General features: G+C 38.5%; 1 protein-coding gene across 1 annotated transcript; it reads right to left on the reverse strand.

Moving 5' to 3' along the window:
• Positions 1-2,400: 2,400 nt before the first annotated feature.
• Positions 2,401-18,478, reverse strand: TSPAN8 (tetraspanin 8). The gene is given in 9 exon segments (XM_015855927.2): positions 2,401-2,698; positions 4,604-4,687; positions 6,534-6,683; positions 10,287-10,394; positions 10,480-10,554; positions 11,152-11,180; positions 11,183-11,282; positions 14,023-14,085; positions 18,156-18,478. Coding segments are annotated over 9 exon segments (723 nt in total). The 5' UTR covers positions 18,216-18,478; the 3' UTR covers positions 2,401-2,644.
• Between the last annotated feature and the right edge of the window lie 676 nt (positions 18,479-19,154).

The raw sequence follows: 19,154 nt of genomic DNA on the forward strand, positions 1-19,154 counted from the left end.
CCCTTTACTATTCTGAAGTGCTAAGATCTTCAGCATGTTTCTTTCCTCTGTGTGCTGGATTTTATTGGGTAACGCTGAGAGGAACAAAACCTTGGATCAGGTTGTTGTGAAAAAGTAAAAAGAAGAAAGAAAAGAAACAACATTCCCCAACCTTCCCCAACACCCCGCAAATGAAAAACCTCATGGCTTTATTGTTCCATTGAGGATTTATTGTCACATTCCATTTTAGTGATTCCAGACGTCATGATTAAAAAGTGGACATGGACATCCCATTTTACTTTTAGTCAGCTGCTAACACAAAAGTCCTCTGATAGGAAAGTCAATACAACTCCATGAGTGAGTGCTGCTGGGATCTCTGAATGGGACATTACGGCACTGCAGGTGAATCTCATCCTACTAGCTCAAAGAGTAAGTGTGGCTTGTTTCCTAAAGGTTGGAGTTGGGACTGTGGCTGAGCAAAAAGGTCAGTGAATCAGTGAATAATCCTTGCATCTTCATGGAATATTATATTGATGGTCTTTCCTGACTGACCATTGATTCTACAGATTTTAACAAATTCAGACTTGTAGGGTGGAATTCATTCAGTTCAACACTACATATCGTCAAAGCAAAGGACTCATCTAACCTCTTTGGACATCTATTTGAGAATGAGATGCCTCAAATCCTAAATCTGTGATTAAAAGGGGAGTCTGAGCATATTGTTCAAACACAAATTCCTACTCCGTTATGTTTTGCATATGCCCAGGTGAATCTTATTCTGAAAGATTTCTCTTTGTTTAACATTTTATGTTTTCCTATTTCCAGTGAAAAAATGGAAGAGGGAACTTCAGAACAATACAGAAATACAAGTAAAGAAGTTTTGTAACGTCAAAGATAATGGACATACTTTAGAAGAAAACCTTCTTCATTGGCAAGTAGGTAATATTCTAAATGACTTCACTTATTTAGACCCATTTATACAGCCATGGTAGCATATAATCATGGCACTTCAGTTTTAGTCCTTGGAGTTTTAGGAAATAAAGCCAAATTGGCTAAATGTACAGAGGGCCTATTAACTTTAGCTCTAGATGAAACTCTTGTATCAAAGTTCCTGACTGAAAACAAAGAACTTTTTGATGCTGATTTTAATGGCACCATAGTTTCAGCCAAAAAGATTCTAATGTATCATACATAATTTTTTTGATGTAAGAGAACAACATTTTAGGAACCATATCCTAAGAGGACTGTAGAAAACAAAACCTTAACAACTTACTTTTATATGCGTCTTCCCCAGAGTAACATGCAGGATAAGATTGTTGTTCAAGCCAGCACATGTTGTGCCAGCCATCAGTTGATGTCTATCACAAATCCTTAGCAGTAATGTTCAGTTTATAGAAGACTGGAGATTGTTACTTCTGGGAGCATGTATGAGCTTTAATTTTCCCTTCATGTCCATCCATGGATGAGTTATGGTCTCACGCATTTTCTCTGGTACAACAAATTTCATATTCTTCTGGCACAGTTTCCAAGGTTCCTCAGGGGGATCTAGAGTTGTCTGGTAGCTAGTTGGCTACTTGGGGAACACAAAGGTCTGAAAGCAGCTCCCACCATCTGGCTTGAGTGCTAGAGAGAATGTGAGTGTGACAGGACAGAAACTTTTCCCCTGGACATCATTTAAAAGAGCATTATTCCTGCAGCTGAATTATACCTCAATCTAGTTCTGCCAGTTTGAAACAATGGTAAAGGTCTCCACTCAAGGAAATTGCTTAAAATATTTATAAGCAATATCAGAATGGTTCTGTAAACATGGAAGTTTTGGAGACCCAGTAGTGGCCACTTCAGAAGTCTGAAGTCAAAGAGCATGGTACACGTTTTTCTCATGACCAGCTGCTTGAACATGTTTAAAGCTACTCCTGAAGATGAAGACAGGACTTACTGGAACTGATGAAAACAGCCAGTGCCTCAGATTCAGAGGTTTGGTGTACTTTAGAAACCTACATCATGTCTCCACGAGTATCACTGGGCATCTTAAAAGCCCCTTGCATCTCAAACCATTCTATGATTCTATGATCTTCATAACTTTAAAGCAATCTACTCCCTGCTGTTTACTTTCTGTCAGCTGCCTGGGCCAGCAGGTCCCTGGGAGTAAGGACTGTGGGGCATCCCCACCTGGGACAGCCAGGAATGTCCTGGCAGCCCGGTGCCTGTCACAGTTGCAGCCAAAAGCAAGGTAGCTGGTGCACTGAGAGAGACCCAGTGCTGAGCACCAAGTACTTCCCGTGAGGTTTGGGCCTGTGATTGAGCCCAGATTTGTGTTTGTGATGATTCTGCTATGAGTGGTGTGATAGCTATGTGGACATACCACGTGGCGAGCTCAAATCTCAACATGACTTAAATGTTATCTTCAGACAAATAAACTCATCAAAAACACAAATAAAGACATTTATTGCAAAAAAAAAATTCACATTCACATCATTAAATCTTACAAAGTGTAAGGAGGTCATTTTGCAAACTGTGATGTATCTGTGTGTACAGTGGGTACCATTTTCATCAGAACAGCTGCCTGGGACATGCATATATTTATAAGAAGGTGCCAAGGCAAATATCTCTGTATCTACAAAGGTTTTGAATTGGCTGATGACATTGTTCTGACACTTCCACATTTTCATTTTCTCTGGATCTGGCAGTAGAGGCACATAGAAAACACCAAACCGAGAACCTGGAAAAGAAAAACATTTCTGGTATTACTTGGCAGTCCTAAAAATCCCAAGATACAACTGATACACAGAGGGAACATTTTGTTTGCAAATGTCTTGGATTCACATGCAGGCTAAATCTGCTATGCAGAAGATCTTTTCCAACGTAATTCTTTAAGAACGTGATTGTAGCATATTGCCATTTAAGTGAAATTGTTATGTACCACAGGTAAGACTGAAGATAAAATGGGAAATGTTCATTTGTTTGAAAGATGGATTGACTGTGTGAATGGGGAGTGAGTTTCACCCAAGTGAAACTGAGCCATTTTTTCTCAAAATTATTTCCTCTAACAGAATGACCTGAAACTATCAGAGGTCCACAAGAGGTATGATGGAGCAGGCAGAGAGGGAAAGCTAGGGAAGAGCACTTTCCCTTGTCCATTTCTTCTTATTTGATGTTTTCAAGAGGGCAGAGATGGCTAAGCATGTGGCCTTTTATTTGCTGTTACTTGATATGTATAATTTAATATCTTTGGAAAGGCTAAATCTTCAGCGAGTGCGAATTGCCAGCTGACAATTTGTGCCAGCTGAGGCTGTTCTCATATTGTTTACTCTTTCTGTTTTCTAATCTTTTTATGATTGAGTGAGGCAATCACCACAGCAAAATGATAACTAGAGGAAAGGGAAGAATTATAGTCAATGAACCAAAGGCTCTAACAAATGTGACTGCAGTAACGAGAGCAAAGTGACTTATGACTTTCTGGATGGATATATAATTTTATACTTGTTACATTTTTAAAGACCTTCCTTTAATTGTTGTTATATTTATTTCATCTATTTCCCCTCAAACTCTACATACGGGCAGGAGACCTGATCCCTCACATACAGCAACTCAAATAACGTGAAGTCTGTTCAGTCTTCTGTCCTCCTGTCATCTCATAGTGCTGCAGCTGTGTAACTGTTCCTTACTTATAATTATTTTCCTGGAAGTGTATATCAGAGCTGGAGCTTGAGCCCACTCTCATAACATGAGTAACAGCTCTCTGCCAATGATGTTAAGAAGTTTTCACTCAGAATAACAAACTGAACTCTGCACAGCAATCTTCGTCATTCTGCTTTTCCCTCAAACATCCATCTGCAGAAGGGGGGCAGGGGAAAAGGGAAACCACAAAGGAATAGTGAAAAGAATGAAAATGACCAAAGAAAGCAACATGATGAAATCCCCTGCTTCTTTGCCATTTTATCCTAATCAAAGCTTATCATTCATCAAGTAGCTGATTGTATCACCTCATTGTTTTTCGTCCTCTTTCTGGAGGAAATTTTGCATGTTAGTCTCCAATGAATGATAAAGAAATCCAAGTGCTCACGTTCCACATTTTTTTACACACTTGGATATATGGAGCAGTGCAGGTGTGCACTCAGGCACATTCACACATCATCTTGACGGTTAAATTATGCCCTCAGAATAATAATTTCATATTGTAATTCTCCATAATGAGAGTTTGTATTTTACAGACTGCAACGTTTTTGTACAGTTTATCTTTTTCCTCCAGTGAAGAAGGGAAAGAGAAGAACAAGTACTTTGCCTCTTGTGCATCTGAGGCTGGGACTCTGCACATCCCTCTGTCCACTGGTCTTGCTGTCAAGCCACTGCCTGGCTCCAGGCCTGTCTGATCTTTGCAGAAAAGCAGTGTGGTGACATATTTTTATACAGACAACAGGGTGGTCTGGTCCCATTCCAGTTTCTCAGCTCAGCAGCCATATGCAGTTTATAGGAAATAACAGTAAAATCATAGGTAAGATTAGAAATGGTTGTCCCTTGTCTATTGATTGAGCAAACCAAGTGCTCTAATCCAGCTGCTGATGTATTTCTAAGTAGAACATATTGCTTGCCAACCACTAAATATTTTAATAGTATATACTGGTACCTCAATGACTGCCATTCCAAATGCAATTCCCATAATTATGTCCATATTTTTCTTAAGGAAATCGAGAAGCAGTGTTTTACAAGACTGAAAAATAAAATAAAACAGTTAATTGTAGGTAAACAAGATTATCCTGAGGTTATTAGGAGCATATCCTCTAAAATATCTTCTTTCTTCTCTCTGTGTGAAAGAAAAACAATTTGAATTTAATTTGTTGTTAACAACAACGGAGCTGTATGTACCATGTGTTATGAGACAAATATCTAGCTCTCGCCTTCCCAAATATAAAGATGAATTTGACATTATTTTCTCACCAATCTGGTCTTTTAGTTTGAGACCTCAAAACCTGTTAGTAAGATCAGCCTCAACTAACTATAGTTGAGTTTGGATATGAACCCAAGCTTAAATATCATTTTTGACAAATGATTGATGGTTTTGGACTGACTGAAGAGAATGATCATACCTGAAGTATATATATGTATATATATGTGTGTGTGTATATATATATATTTATTAATATATAATTATTAATAATTGCGTGCTTCTGTTCTTGTAAGGCCTACATGCCCTTCAGATGTTGACAATACTCCTTTTGCAAACAGTGAAGCCAAGTGCAGCTTAAATCCATCACAACTGCAGTACTGTTCCAATACTACATATACTACCACAAAACATAATGCAGTTATACACCTTCGCCATATTTCCTCCACAATAAACACATAGGTACTTTCTTTCCAATCCTTCTAAAAATCTCTTATTTAGGCTGACTCAGAACTGCACTTTCTTCCTGGATGACAAGAGTTGAATTTCTTTACTAGAATCCAACACCACTGTGAAATCTGCGTGTTCAAGTGAGCAATATCTTGCACCTGCAATAATTTCACTGATGGTTTCTTATGTGTTCTTTGAGGGTTTGCCTGAGGCCCAGAAGACATAAAATTGTGGCCCAAACACCCTCTTTTCATACATTATTTCCAGATTGGGTTTTGGCATTCTCTACTTAACCAGAGTTTTCCCATGCTTTAAAATAGAATTTGCTTATGTGAGACTACATGGTGAAGAAATCCATGTTCAGGCAAGACTTTAAAAATAGAATACAATTAGCTTTGTACATTTGCTAAAATTTGCTTTGCATTAGATGCAGATCAGTGAGCTTCATGTCACCAGCATTTTAAAATTGCAGCTATCTGGCCTAGTCTTCCACTGTTTTTTCCCTGCTTTTCTTTGCATACACAGAGTTACATTTCCATGTAGAGAGACAGATAATGTGAAAGAAAATGAGATTTCTGCTGCCTACCCACCAATTTTTGAGTATACTTTTTTGTTACACAGCACCAGGCATTTTTTCCTTATTATTATATTAATTGCCACAAGCCTTTCAAAATACCATAGTTGTTGCAGATTACACTTTTAGTGCGCTTCCAGGAAGCCTACAACATATAAAGTGTCCTTCCAGTCAATTATGCAAAATGAGCATGTTTTTTAGTAAAGGGCTAAAAAACCCCAAGGTCCTGTATTTAATGTGGTTGCTTTTCAATATCCCTTAACCTCTGAGTCAACATGTCTAGCACCAATATGAGCTCTGGTGGGAGAATCACCTTCCAAGGGAGAAGTGAGATCCAAAGAGTAGCTGACGCATTGCTCTGATCCAGAGGTATACACTGACCCTGAAGCCATAGTAGCAGTTATAACCACACATAATTCTGGTGTCCTATAGGTAGTGGAGTGCACAGCTGAAACAGAGACATCTCAGTAAGAGGAATAAGCCGTGTGTTTCAGATATGCAAAGTAATTAAACAAAGTTGGTGTAGAGGTAATCCTGTCTGAAAAAGAGAAGTCTTTTGGGGAAGAGACAGAACGGTTGTCTATGCCAGTCACAACTCTCTTAAAGCCTCTTTCTGGAAGGAAAAGTGGGAGGTTGTACTTTACTTACCTGTTTAAAAATATATCTGTCTTGATAAAGGTAGCAGAGGTTTTCTTCTTGATACTTTTTTTCACATTCACAGACTTTTTTGCCATCAAAAACACTATTACTATTTGTTCCCCAGTCATTAATCCCATTGTCCAAACCACAGCATTGACCCTGTAAGAATAGAGGAAATGGGAAGATAAAGAAAAACATGTCGGTTTGCCGTGAGGGGAGGGGAAGAGGGGGAGCTGTGAGGAACAAAAGTTTCCTTTCATCTTTTCCCATATGGACATTTTCCAGATTGATATCTGTGTCAAACATCCCTTATGTTTCCAAACTGGTTATGATAATGTGGAAGTACGAGTTCAAATAAATAAATAACAAGAAGAAGAAAAGAAAAAAAACATCAGGTTGTCAATATTGTCCTGGAGCACCACCCTTATGAGGTAAGCCTGAGTAACTTGGGTCTTTTCATTATGGGGAAAAGAAGACTGAGGAGGGCCTGATAAATGTTTCAAAATATCCAAATGGAGGTGAGAGGTAAATGGATGAGGCTAGGCACTTCTTGGTAGTGTGTAGTGACAGGACAAGGAGTAATGGCTTTTAAGTTGAACATAGGAAGTTCCGTACAAACATTTGGAAGAACTTTCTTATGGTAGGGGTGGAGGAGCACTGGAACAGGCTGCCCAGGGTGGTTGTGGAGCCTCCTTCTATGGAGATATTCAAGACCTATGTGACTTATTGTAGGGTACCTGCTTTAGCAGGAGGGTTGGACTTGATGATCTTGAAGTCCCTTCCAACCTCCACAGTTCTGTGATTCTATGTGTAATGTGCAGTGATCAAAAAACAGTAAGATAATGTAAAGCAAGTAATTATTAATGCTAGAGTACAGCATGGGTCAACTCTAGGTATTTTATGTTCTCAGAATCAAGCCTCCTCTCTCAGCATTTGGTAAGTAACATCTGCAGTAAAACACATCTGGACAAGCCAGGCTGAAAAAAGTAATATTCAGATACAAAAACACCCTGCGAAATCTAGAAAAACAACCACTTTTAATGATAATTAGCCCTTAAAATTAGAAATGGACTGAGGAGACCAGGGCTCTGTGTGGGGTTTGTGAAACTTAAACCAGGTGCAGTTTCACTTCATGTTTCACTTTATTCAAGCCACTGAAGCTCAGGGGCGCAGACTTGTATTTGTGTTTTCCCTCTTTTAAAAACCAGCTGGAAATGCTCATGTTATTTTGTATTAAAACAAAGGCTGTTGGGCATAATAAAGGAAACCTATTCTATTTAAACATTAATAGAGTAATTATGAGATTTTTCATCTTGTTCACCTTTCAGCCATTCCTCTAGGAAGGTGATTATTATATCAGGAGAAATAAATTGGCTCCAAAGCAGAGAAAAGAGCTGGAGATGAAATGGAAAAGAAGCAAGTGTAATATAAGCTGACTAAATATTGCTTCCCAGTTACTTTCCTTTCACACCAGCAGTCTTTAAAAATGCAGGAATCTTTTAAGCCTACAAATAGAATTAATCTCTCATTAGGGAGTAAGAAAAAAGCAACAGACATTTTTCAGTGTATAGAAACAGGTAACAGTAGGAGCATGGTGGGGACATACACCATAAATGATAACTGTGAAATTATCATTTACTCTCTGTGTGATGCCTAGCACCAGGGTGGTACAAAGCATTCACCTTCTGACATCGTGCAGGTGGGAGAAATCCAAATACATATAAACACAGGGAAAATAAATAAGTCAAAACAAAACCTCCGCATGAGATGCACTGCTGGAGTTTTCCTTGCCTAATTTTCTTGCCTAAAGAGTATTGGATAGTTCTTAGCTGGGGTACACTGAAGGAACAGCTTCCCTTCAAAAGGGAGATCTGTAGCAAAGGAGAAAGAAGCCTTCTCATTTAGAAGCTTATCTGACTGTCAGTCTCATTTCCTGGGGACAACTGTAAAGGGAAAGCAGGGCTTTCAGCACTGCAGTGATGAGACAGGCTCCATGTGTGTCCCAGATGCAGAGATGGCCTTGTCCTGGAGGAGAATAAAACCCTCCCCTGGAGCAGGAGCCATCTAGCTCTGAAGTAACACCTCAGTGAGGGCTTGTGGAGGGTTGATTTCAGGCTAGGAGAGAAAGTGATGCTGGGGATTAGCAGAGTTTGCTCAAATCTTATCACCATTAGTTTAGGAATGTCATCATTAAAGGCTCTGTAAATAAGAAGGCTAATTTCTTTAGGTACTAAGTAACTTCATCTTCCTTAACCAGCTGAAAGGAAACAAAAACATGGTAGCTTGAGCAGGAAAGGAAGATCTTCTGGAGGTCAAGAAATGCTGCTGAGACCATTCAGACATTAGAACAGACCATCACCAGTCCAAACCAAAGCAAATGCCATTTTATTGGAGCTAAAATGATCTTTGGAGACTGAAAAATTTCTGCAGTACTTCCAAGAAGAAACAAGTGGTGTACATTTTTTTCCCAATGTGAGCAGAATTCTTTAACTTAAATCTTTAACTGAACTAACTTTATTTAAGTAATAAATACTTCTTAATTAAATTAATCTTCTAAGTTAATCAATCTGGTTGAAGCTCTTGTAGCTCTTCACGCAGATACCTTTTGAACACTGCCAGGGATGGTGACTCCATCACCTCCCTGGGCAGCCATTCCAGTGCCTGATCACTCTCTGAGAGAGTCCAGGTACAGTCTGGAATAAGAGAATAAAACCAGCACTCCAACCCTCCAACCTACCCTTACAATAGCACCTTGCTTCAAATAGATGATTCAGATTGTACCTTGTAGGTAACTACGACTAGAACAAAATTATAAAATGCATAACTTTTACTGTCCCAATCAAAAGTGTGGAAGAAGGACAATGCTAGCATCAAACAACAGACTCATATCTGTAGATTTGTGACCAAGATGCAAATCTGATTACTTGGATATTAATTGCTATCTGAGTCTATGAATTTGATCTATCCCACTCCACGGAGAATTACAGGTTTTAAACTACACTTCCTCTAATATAAACACAAAATTTATCTAGTGAACCGCATTCAGTCTGCTAGAATGACAAAATATGCAAAAAAAAAACCAAACCAACCCACCAACACACCACAAAGAACAAACGCATAGACATGCCAAGTTTTAAACATCCATTACTGATTATGCAGCTCCCGGATCCAGTAGGCATGCTCTACACACTCTGAGTGCTGTAGTATAACCACCAGTGTAATGAGCACCTAACTTAGAAGAAGGAACTGATAACCTCTTATAGTGATGTTACAAACTAAGGGGGATGTTTTATTGGCAGTATTGATTCATGTAAGCAATCTGTAATTTCTGTGAGCACGCTGACAAGTTTATAATCACCAGTGTGAACTTACGAGGTTTAAGACTAAGAAATATTTAGCTACCAATTTATTTTCCCCAGACTTTCAGAAAATTTCAATTAGAGTCACTGAGAATGTCTTCCTCTGTGAGTAATAGGGAAATGGGCTTTTAAAATTCTCCTCAGCAGATCTGCCTTCGTGTTATTTGTCCTGCCTCCAACCCTCTTATAAACATTTTTGCCTAAAAACATCATGGAAAGCCCATGCCAGATTGACAGAAAAGAAACCCCTTGTGCAATGCTATAATTTTTGTTTAAGTCAGAATCTCTCCTATCGCCACAGAATGAAATTCAAATTTATGGCAGAATAGCCAATAAGAATGAAGCTTAGAGACAGAACAGATGATAGCAACAAACCCCACTTTACTTACTACATTTTACTTACCTGTAGCTGAAACTTCTGCCATGACTCTTGAACTTGTTTTGCATTTTCGGAATTACCTTTCAGTAAATCAGCAGCCTCCTTAAGTGTCAGGTTAAGGCCCTCCTCAAGCTGCAAGTCCAAATAACTTGTTAGTTTTCTATGGAGAAACAAAACTTTGGGAAGACTTCAGTGAAAACGCAGAATAATACTGTACCTGAGGTTTGTACACTGCTCCTAAAATACCCCCTGTGACCTGAAGGATCAGGATCAGCAGCAGTCCAATAAAAAACTAGGAAGGAAACAAAACGGAGATAGAACTATAATAATTTTGACTGACTTGCTCTCATTTCTTTTAGGTGAAAACTACTCTTTCATGTGCCTCAACAAACATTTTGGTAGAAGGAATGGAAGTTTCAGTCAGTTCCTTATTTGGATATGAGAAAAGGGGATTCTTGAGACCAGGTTTGTGCCTCACCACCAGGTGGTCATCAAAACAAAGCACACTGTGGAGCAGTGGCATGACGATCAGCATGTAGCTGGAGATGCTGAGTAGGACAAGGAAAAATGTTCCAGGAGGAGTAGTGGGAGATTAACTGACAAGAAATGCAATAGATATTGAGGGTGACTGGTGGAGGGAAAAAAAAACTAGTGATGTGATCAGGCCTCTCTGGACTCTGTCTTCTATTTCATGAGAATACCCACTATTTTTTCTTCACTTGAAATCAGAAAGGGCTCAAGCATAGGGTATGCAATGAAAATACATGTGCATAGGTAAGTGTTTCATTAAATAAAAATGACCCCATTCTCATTTTGGTACTAACAGTGACCTTAATTATCAAATGTACCTGTGGCCTGGTTAAGATAAATAATTGTTTTCCATTCCTACCAAGAGAAGCATGCACCGGCTTTCCTTATGGCACCACAGCAACCAAGAAATCCTAGGATCATAATGATGGAGCCCACAGCTATCAGCACATCAACCCCGACAAACATATTGCTGCTGCTTATGTCCAGAGCCTGAAAAGAGAAAGAAAAAATCTTTCATTGGCAAGAAATTCCTCCTAAAAATGTCTGTTTCATCCAGAAACAAGACAATAAATAAAAAATTCATTTTTAAAGTATCTTTTAGTTTTATTTCTGTTGATGAATCTTTGCTTTTTTTTTTTTTTTTTTTTCTGCAAGTGGAAAAGTCTGATTATCTTGAAATCTCCTACATTAGCCAGCAGTTAAATAAACAAAATCTCTGTTCGTCATTAGAAGAAGTACACTCCTATGGCTTTTCCTGAGAGAACATTTCTAAGAGTAATGTTGGATATATCAGGGAAAGAGTTAGATAATACATTTTCCAAAGCAGTTTGCTTTCCTTCCTTCCTTTCCTTTCACTTTCCTTTCCTTTCTTTCCTTTCCTTTCTTACTTACCTTTGCTTTCCTTTCTTTTCTTTTCCTTTCCTTTCCTTTCCTTTCCTTTCCTTTCCTTTCCTTTCCTTTCCTTTCCTTTCCTTTCCTTTCCTTTCCTTTCCTTTCCTTTCTCTCTCTCTTTCTCTCTCTCTTTCTCTCTCTCTCTCTCTCTCTTTTTTTTTTTTTAGGTATGATCTTTAATAATAGACTCAGAAATGAGGCCTATTTTGATGTCTGAGACATTCTACTAAACAATTCATATACCTCCATAATATTAAATATCAAACTATTGAGTTCCCACAGGACTAACTAAGTCCAAAGGCCAAAACAGAGAGAAATGTTCAAAGAATATTTTCCAGCGTGGCTGGTGCCAAGATTAGAAAAAATATCTGGAAGTTTTCACATACATCTTCTGATGGAAATTGCAAACATATATAGACAAGTATAATCCTCCTCCAAGTTGGACAGTACCTCCTGTTATTTATTCCTAGAAAGATCTGCTCATCTACAGCCAAATCCTTATGGTCTTTTCAATTATTATTCAGGCAAAATGTAACACTAGTTTTGAATGGGAACTTTGCCTGCAGAGAGGCAAAATGTAAGAAAATGCTTTAAATTTTAGTGCCTATTCTTAATCCACGGTTTTTGTAGAGTAACTGTTGTTACTTCAGGAAACCATCTTAGGACACATTTAAGAAAGCTTTTCTGAATAGGAAATTTCTTCAAAATTAAAATAATCTATACTGTCATGGTTCTCAAGCTCCATGGCATTGTCTGAGCCATCATATTAGAGATGGTCATTTAGTAAGCATGGAAACTTTACCTTCTGTAAAATGTGGACTAGGGAGGGAAATCTGTCATTCTGCAGAAAAGGGTGGCTAAGCTGTCCACAATTACCTAATTTACCCAAAATCACAACATTGTTATGAATCAAATCTTCTTGTATCCATCCTCTGAGAGACATGAGGCATCTTGGACAGGCTGAAATCAGTAGTGTCATCAGTCAAATGGAAGAAATACATAAAGCTCTCTTCTCATCCCCAACATCTTTTGATTTCACAGAATCACAGAATCACAGAATGACCCGGGTTGGAATGGATATACTGAAAGAAAAATTACTGTTCATAACTGATGTGCTGTTGTAGAGCAGCACAGGCGTGACTTGCTTACTATATCTTAAAGGCTCAAGATGCAATCTGGAAAAAAATATCTTGTGTAACAACTGATAATTTTTCTCATTATTACAGAGAGGGGATAGAAAACTTGCTAGCAATTAAGATACCAGTGCCAATGAGTGCGTATTTTGCAGAAGGCTGGCAGGGCCCACAAGACTAAAGAGGAGCCCTTGCGCCAACTGGAGCAGCTCCTGGTGCATTTCTTCAAGATGAAGGGACTCCTCAAGGCTGTATTTCTATAGCTTCGCAGGGAAGTAAAGTCATAACATCTGAGGCAATTTAATGCCCAAAATAAAATCCAGGAGGGGGACTCCAGGATTGCTTTCTCCCCTTTAGGAGTCCCACTGGTACATTTCAATCCTATGTTATTTTGAAATATTTCAATGTAAATATGAGCGAAAAGGGTAAAATATTTTTAGGGAGACACTGAAAACAAATGAGAAAAATCCTTGCTCCCTTTCAAAACTACATTTAATGGAGAAATAAGTATTATGTTATTGAAGATAATGATAAAGGTAAAAATATTCCCTAAAAACACATAAATGCAACCTTAGAAATATATGGCTATACTATTCTAATGGAGAAGGACACTGAAAGGTCTAAGATTAAGTTTTTCTCTCAGAGGGTGGTGACGCATTGGAACAAGTTGCCCAAGGAGGTTGTGGATGCCCCATCCCTGGAGGCATTCAAGGCCAGGCTGGATGTGGCTTTGAGCAGCCTGGTCTGGTGGGTGGCAGCCCTGCATATAGCAGGGGATTGGAGTTCAATGATCACTGTGGCCCTTTTTAACCCAGGCCATTCTATGTTTCTGTGATTCTATGATATGCTCATGACATCTTATTCTTTTCTCTAACGCTGAAGTCAGTAACAAAACCATCATTATTTGTCTTTTGAAGAAACAGAGATCCACATTTTCCAACAGAAATCAGTGTGAAACTGCAAGAAATTAGATTAGTAACGCTAGAAAGCCCTCTTTTGTCATCACGTCTGTGCTTACATCAACCACTTTTCTGAGTACCTGCATAATCTTTTTTTCATTAATTTTATAAAATGCATTTATCTTTACCCTCACAAATCATCTCAATGAAAGCACCACACATTTGTGGAAATGCAATTGGGAAATTAGGGTCTACACAGTAGCTTCCATGTTTTTACACAGGTCAGGCATGATTGCGTATGTTTACCTCTTGAGCATCTTTGCTAACGCGTATCCATATAGAGACTCCCAAAATAATGCAACCACACACCTGTGGGAGAAAATAAACAATATTTAGAAAGATCAACAGTTTTTGATTCAAGTCCAACATCCAAATTGCACCAGGAGATGGCCAAAATTCTGAAGTAATTTCTTCAACAAGGTGAAAGAAACATGAATTGCTAGAGCTTAGAAAACTGATTCATATCCAAGAAACTTCATAAGGATAGTTAAAACTTCAGTTATGCACCAAATCCCTGATGTTTTCACCCCAGAGGAACCATCATTTCCTTGATGATTTATGCATGTGGTTGGGAAGCACACAGAAATGCTGTTAGATGAGAGAAGGCTATAAATTGCTATAGTATGTATATAACATGACTGTAAAGAACATTGTTTCTTGTATAATGAAAACAAGAGATTTGATAAGGAATGCTGGTACAACTGCTATTGCTAGAGTTATTCAGGACATATATCTTTAGATGTGTGCTCTATGGTAAAACTATCAGGAGCAATTGTAACAGTCTCCCTGCTTTCTATATTGCAAAAATATCTGGCCATCTTTAACTCTTAGACTATTGCTTGCATAAATTGCACAGCGTGGTAGCTATTATTTTCATTTTTACATAGAAAATAACCTTACTCTGTCTCATACCTGTGAAAGTTAGACATCTAAGTATAAACTTTCTGGCTTGTCATGGGCCCATATCCTCTAATGAGTTGAATCACCCATTGGTGCTACCAATTTCTTTCCTCTGGCTATAAAAGAAACCTGTACTGAATTGCTTTAAGATGTTGAAATCAAGGCAGATGAAACCCAGATCCAGTCATATTCCCTAAACATCAATCGTTCTCCAATTCTGCTGATCTTTGAGGTACTGTTCTACCTTGTGCCAGCCACACCATTGCTTGCTCTGTCTGTGGTAATTCTCTCAAAGAATTTCTCTTTATTAGCAAGAGCTGGAGAAGTGTATTAAGGATCTAATTGTATATGAAGACTGTACCACTTGAGAGGACTAGTAGGAAAGATAAATTATGGGGGATCAGAGTCTAGCAAGATTCAGAACCTGTATGGATTTGATACTTGAGTGAGAAATGGCTCTGAAATGTGGTTATGAGATTCCCATGAAAACTGGGACTATTTCTAACCTTTTAAAATTAAAAAAGCTATTTTAAAATGTTTAAAATAATTCTTCTTAGGAAATGTTTTCCCTCAACAAGACTCATATAATATTCAGCATCAAAAAAACATAACGACTTTAGCAGATTATTTAATATGGAACATTGCCAGCCCTCAGACATGAGTATCACACATTTTCTTGCTCAAAGTAAAGCTCCTACAAGTATGTTTTAAACATGAAAAGGAAAGTTGTACAATCGATGACAGCTATATCATGTTATCAAATTTAACTAGAACTCCCCACTGAAATCATCTGAATCCCACTGAATCCGCCTAGAAAGTGATGGTATCATGTGACTCTGTATTTGGGTCTTGTTCAGCAGCATTATGTGAACCATGTAGCCATGCATCAAACAACATGCTCCTGCTAATGTGAAAAATTTCCACTGAAGCAGCTATTACTGCAAATCCAAACAAAATTTGGCCCACTGCCTTATTCATTATACAATACCTCCCATAAAAAATGCAGCACAGCAGTAGAAGCAAATAAAGCTAAATGTACAGGAGCTTACCAATATTTATTTCCGACATTCAAAAAAATTATATAATTTTAATTTTTTCAGTAATGCATATGTTTTTTAATTATAAAAAAAACTTATTATAGACTTGTAAAAATGTTAAATTTCAGTAAAATTCTAATGCCTTGCATATTTTCAACATTGTATACACAAGGTGTACAAGAACACACAAACAATAAAACTCAGATTCCAAATCAAATAGTTCTCTTCCCAATGATCCAAAATAAAACACTTTGCATTTGTTGCAATACTCCCTCCTAATTATTAGTTTTTTTAAAAAGATAAATTTTCAACTAAAGAATCTTTCACTTTTAGTGATCCAGTATTTTTGTCCAGAATAAAAAGATTCTCATTTTCCCAATGCTGGAAGGGATGTATCAGGCCACAGTTTTGGTATTTTTTCTGATGTAAGATATGGAGAAGGAGTCACTTTGGCTACAGTACGATCTCAAGTGATCAAAAGTTGCTCAGCTGTCAATCAGGTTGCCTCAAACTAGGGATTTCATTTTGCACACTTGGTGTCAAAAATGGAAATTCAACATTTGTGCACAGTGTGGAGTAGCAGAGGCTTTACAGATGAGGGTGCCAGGTGAGGCTGTACAGACTGCAAATGCTGAAGAAAAGAGAGAGGAAAAATCTGACCTAATGGTCAGGTTTAATGTCAGGACTGTTAAACTGTCAGGACTAGTCCAGGTTCAAGGCCAAGCTGGATGGAGCCCCAGGCAGCCTGATGGGTGGCAAACAACCCACAGCAAGGGGCTGAGACTTGCTGGTTTTTAAGGCCCCATCCAACCTAAGCCATTCTATGATTAATTCTACAATTCTATCACTATTAAAAACTTCAGATATGCACACAACTTCAAAACAAAAATCTCCAGAACACACCCTCAGATTCCTTTCCCTGTGATGGGAAAGATGCAAAACTCCTATCTGCAGGGACACACAGTGCACAATGTTTGGCGCCAAGGAGAGCTAGAACAAAGCCACTTTGCAGCTTTGATATTACCGTTTCCAGGGCTTTGACACTCCAGAGTACATTGTAAGAACTACTGCAGAAAAAGGCACAGGAAGGCTGGAAAGCCTGTTCCCGAGCTCCCAGGGTGGGGACACTCCCAGAGAGATCACACAAGGTTTAAAACAAAAGGACACCAGATAAACATGTGACCGTTGCTGTTATCTAGTTAAAGTCACCTTCATTTCTCCCTGTCAGTTTAATTTTCCACCTGCCCAACTTCCTTGTGCACCTGGGTGAGCAGCTGTGAGAGCAGTGGAAATTGCTGTTCCCTGTGCTCCACCACAGCAATTTAATGATTTCCAGGGATTAGAGACAGGAGTGTAATTCAAAGAATTCAGTTTCATTGTACTCTAACCGCATTCCTGTTTGCACCGTGCCTATTCTCCTCTCTCTTGGTAGTGCTGACCCCTCCCTTTAAAGCTGAAGTTAGCTGCATTTGGTGTCCTCCTTGCCCCCATTCAGGCTGCCCAGGCACAGAAAATTCTCCCCAGCATGTCTCACTCTTTTTAATTGTATCACCTTTTTACACAGGAAATGTTCCTCAGGTCAGCAACCAGACTGTGGCTGATAGTTTCACTTCTGATTTTGGTGAAACTCAGGTGAACTTGACAAGCTGGTGGGAAAGCTAACAGTGAGGTGGAACCATGACAGAAATGTTCTTTAACTCAAAACTTCTCAGAATTCCAGGAGCAGAAACTCTTGCAAACTGGCTGAGAAGTGGCAAATAGGCAAATGTGATTTAATCTACCCTGTGAAAGATGCCTGCCATCCTGTGTCAGGCACAGGGAGAAGCTCCCTTTCCTCGTATGCTGGAGGAAGACAATCATTTCAGTATGGCCCCCATCCATACTGCCAGCCCATACCATTTCCCAGAAATTTATTGCCCACCATCAGAAACTAATTATGACACTAAGCAGAAAGCAAAGAACCGCAAAGAAGGATATGAAAACCATTTATCAATTAGGAGGCTAAAAATATAAGTGCATTTTCCTATCTTCTGTTGCAACTATGCTTTCAGCATCGTGTACTTTGTTTGCAAAGAGCAGACAAACAAACAAAAAAATAGCAAGCAAGCAAACAAGCACAAGAGAACAATGTATGTTAAGATAATGGAGAGCCTGTTATCTTCTGACTCAAGTGAGTGATGTCCCTTGAGATGAGGGGCACATTTCAGACAGGGAGACAGAATTCTGGCTGTTCTCCTTTTCAAAGCAGAGGGAAGGTATTTTTTTATAAGAAAAAGAGAAAGGAAGGGAAAAAATAATTAAACATTCTCCCCTCTCTAATTTAGAATCATGCTCTGGTTTCACTTATGCTCTATTTTCTTTATAATTTTTTTCAACTTTAGACTTCATATAATACCAAATGCATTTAATGTGTCACTAATAACAATTTAAACACCAACTTACCCAAAATAAGAAGTTGAAGATGAACATGGAGTACTTCAAGCATTTGCTTACGCCTGCCATTTTCAAGAAGCTGAGACAAAATTGAGAAGTGCTGATGAAACTTTCCTAGCAGTTTGACCTCGATAGAAAGACTGTTCCTGTTTCTTTAGGAAACCTCTCAGACCACATCAAATGCACAGTGCTCTGCTTCTAAAGGCAAAAATTGTGACCAAGGCTTCTACAGTTATTTAAACAGTTTTCCACAGCTAAACATTAACCAGAATGCTGGGGAAGCACTACCAGGTGTTATCACTAAACCTAAGACTCTCAATGTGTCATTGTGTGTTGTACTTTTTAATGGTTCTGCTAGTCTTGTCCTACACCCTGAAAGTAAATAGATGGAGCAGCAAAAGGAGAAGTTGCGAGAGAAAGGAAATTTTAACGATGTGCTTCCTTTATAACATGGAAATGATCACATTTCTTAATGCTTTTAAGATTCAAGACATTCCAGAAAAAAAAAAAAAAAGGAGGAAGTCTGTGTTATACCTGCAGAAGGTATACTTTTGCTGTTCACATTTCCTCTTCCTTATCAAATCAGGACCTTGGGAAACTGAGGTCTGTGGTGCTCAAATTCTCCTGCCATGCAGTATTGTGAACCCCAGCACAGAGATCACAGTTCTGGTGTGAGATTCAGGATGCCTCTTGACAAAAGAAGCTTGATTTGTCTCAGAAAGTGAGGCAATAAGCCTGCTTCATTAGTGTTGTTTTATGTCTTGCTAGTTTGCTTCTGTACTCCTCAAACAAATATCTTGATGGGAGTATAAGTCTGCAATTACTCTGTCTTTTCTATCTGGAGGAGTCTGACATACCAGTTCTTGGAAGGCTAAGCATCAGATACTGGTTCATCAGAAAAAGAAAGGAAGAAAGAAAGAAAGAAAGAAAGAAAGAAAGAAAGAAAGAAAGAAAGAAAGAAAGAAGAAAGAAAGAAAGAAGAAAGAAGAAAGAAAGAAAGAAAGAGAA

Source organism: Coturnix japonica, chromosome 1, assembly GCF_001577835.2.
Source record: "Coturnix japonica isolate 7356 chromosome 1, Coturnix japonica 2.1, whole genome shotgun sequence".
NCBI lineage: Eukaryota > Metazoa > Chordata > Aves > Galliformes > Phasianidae > Coturnix > Coturnix japonica.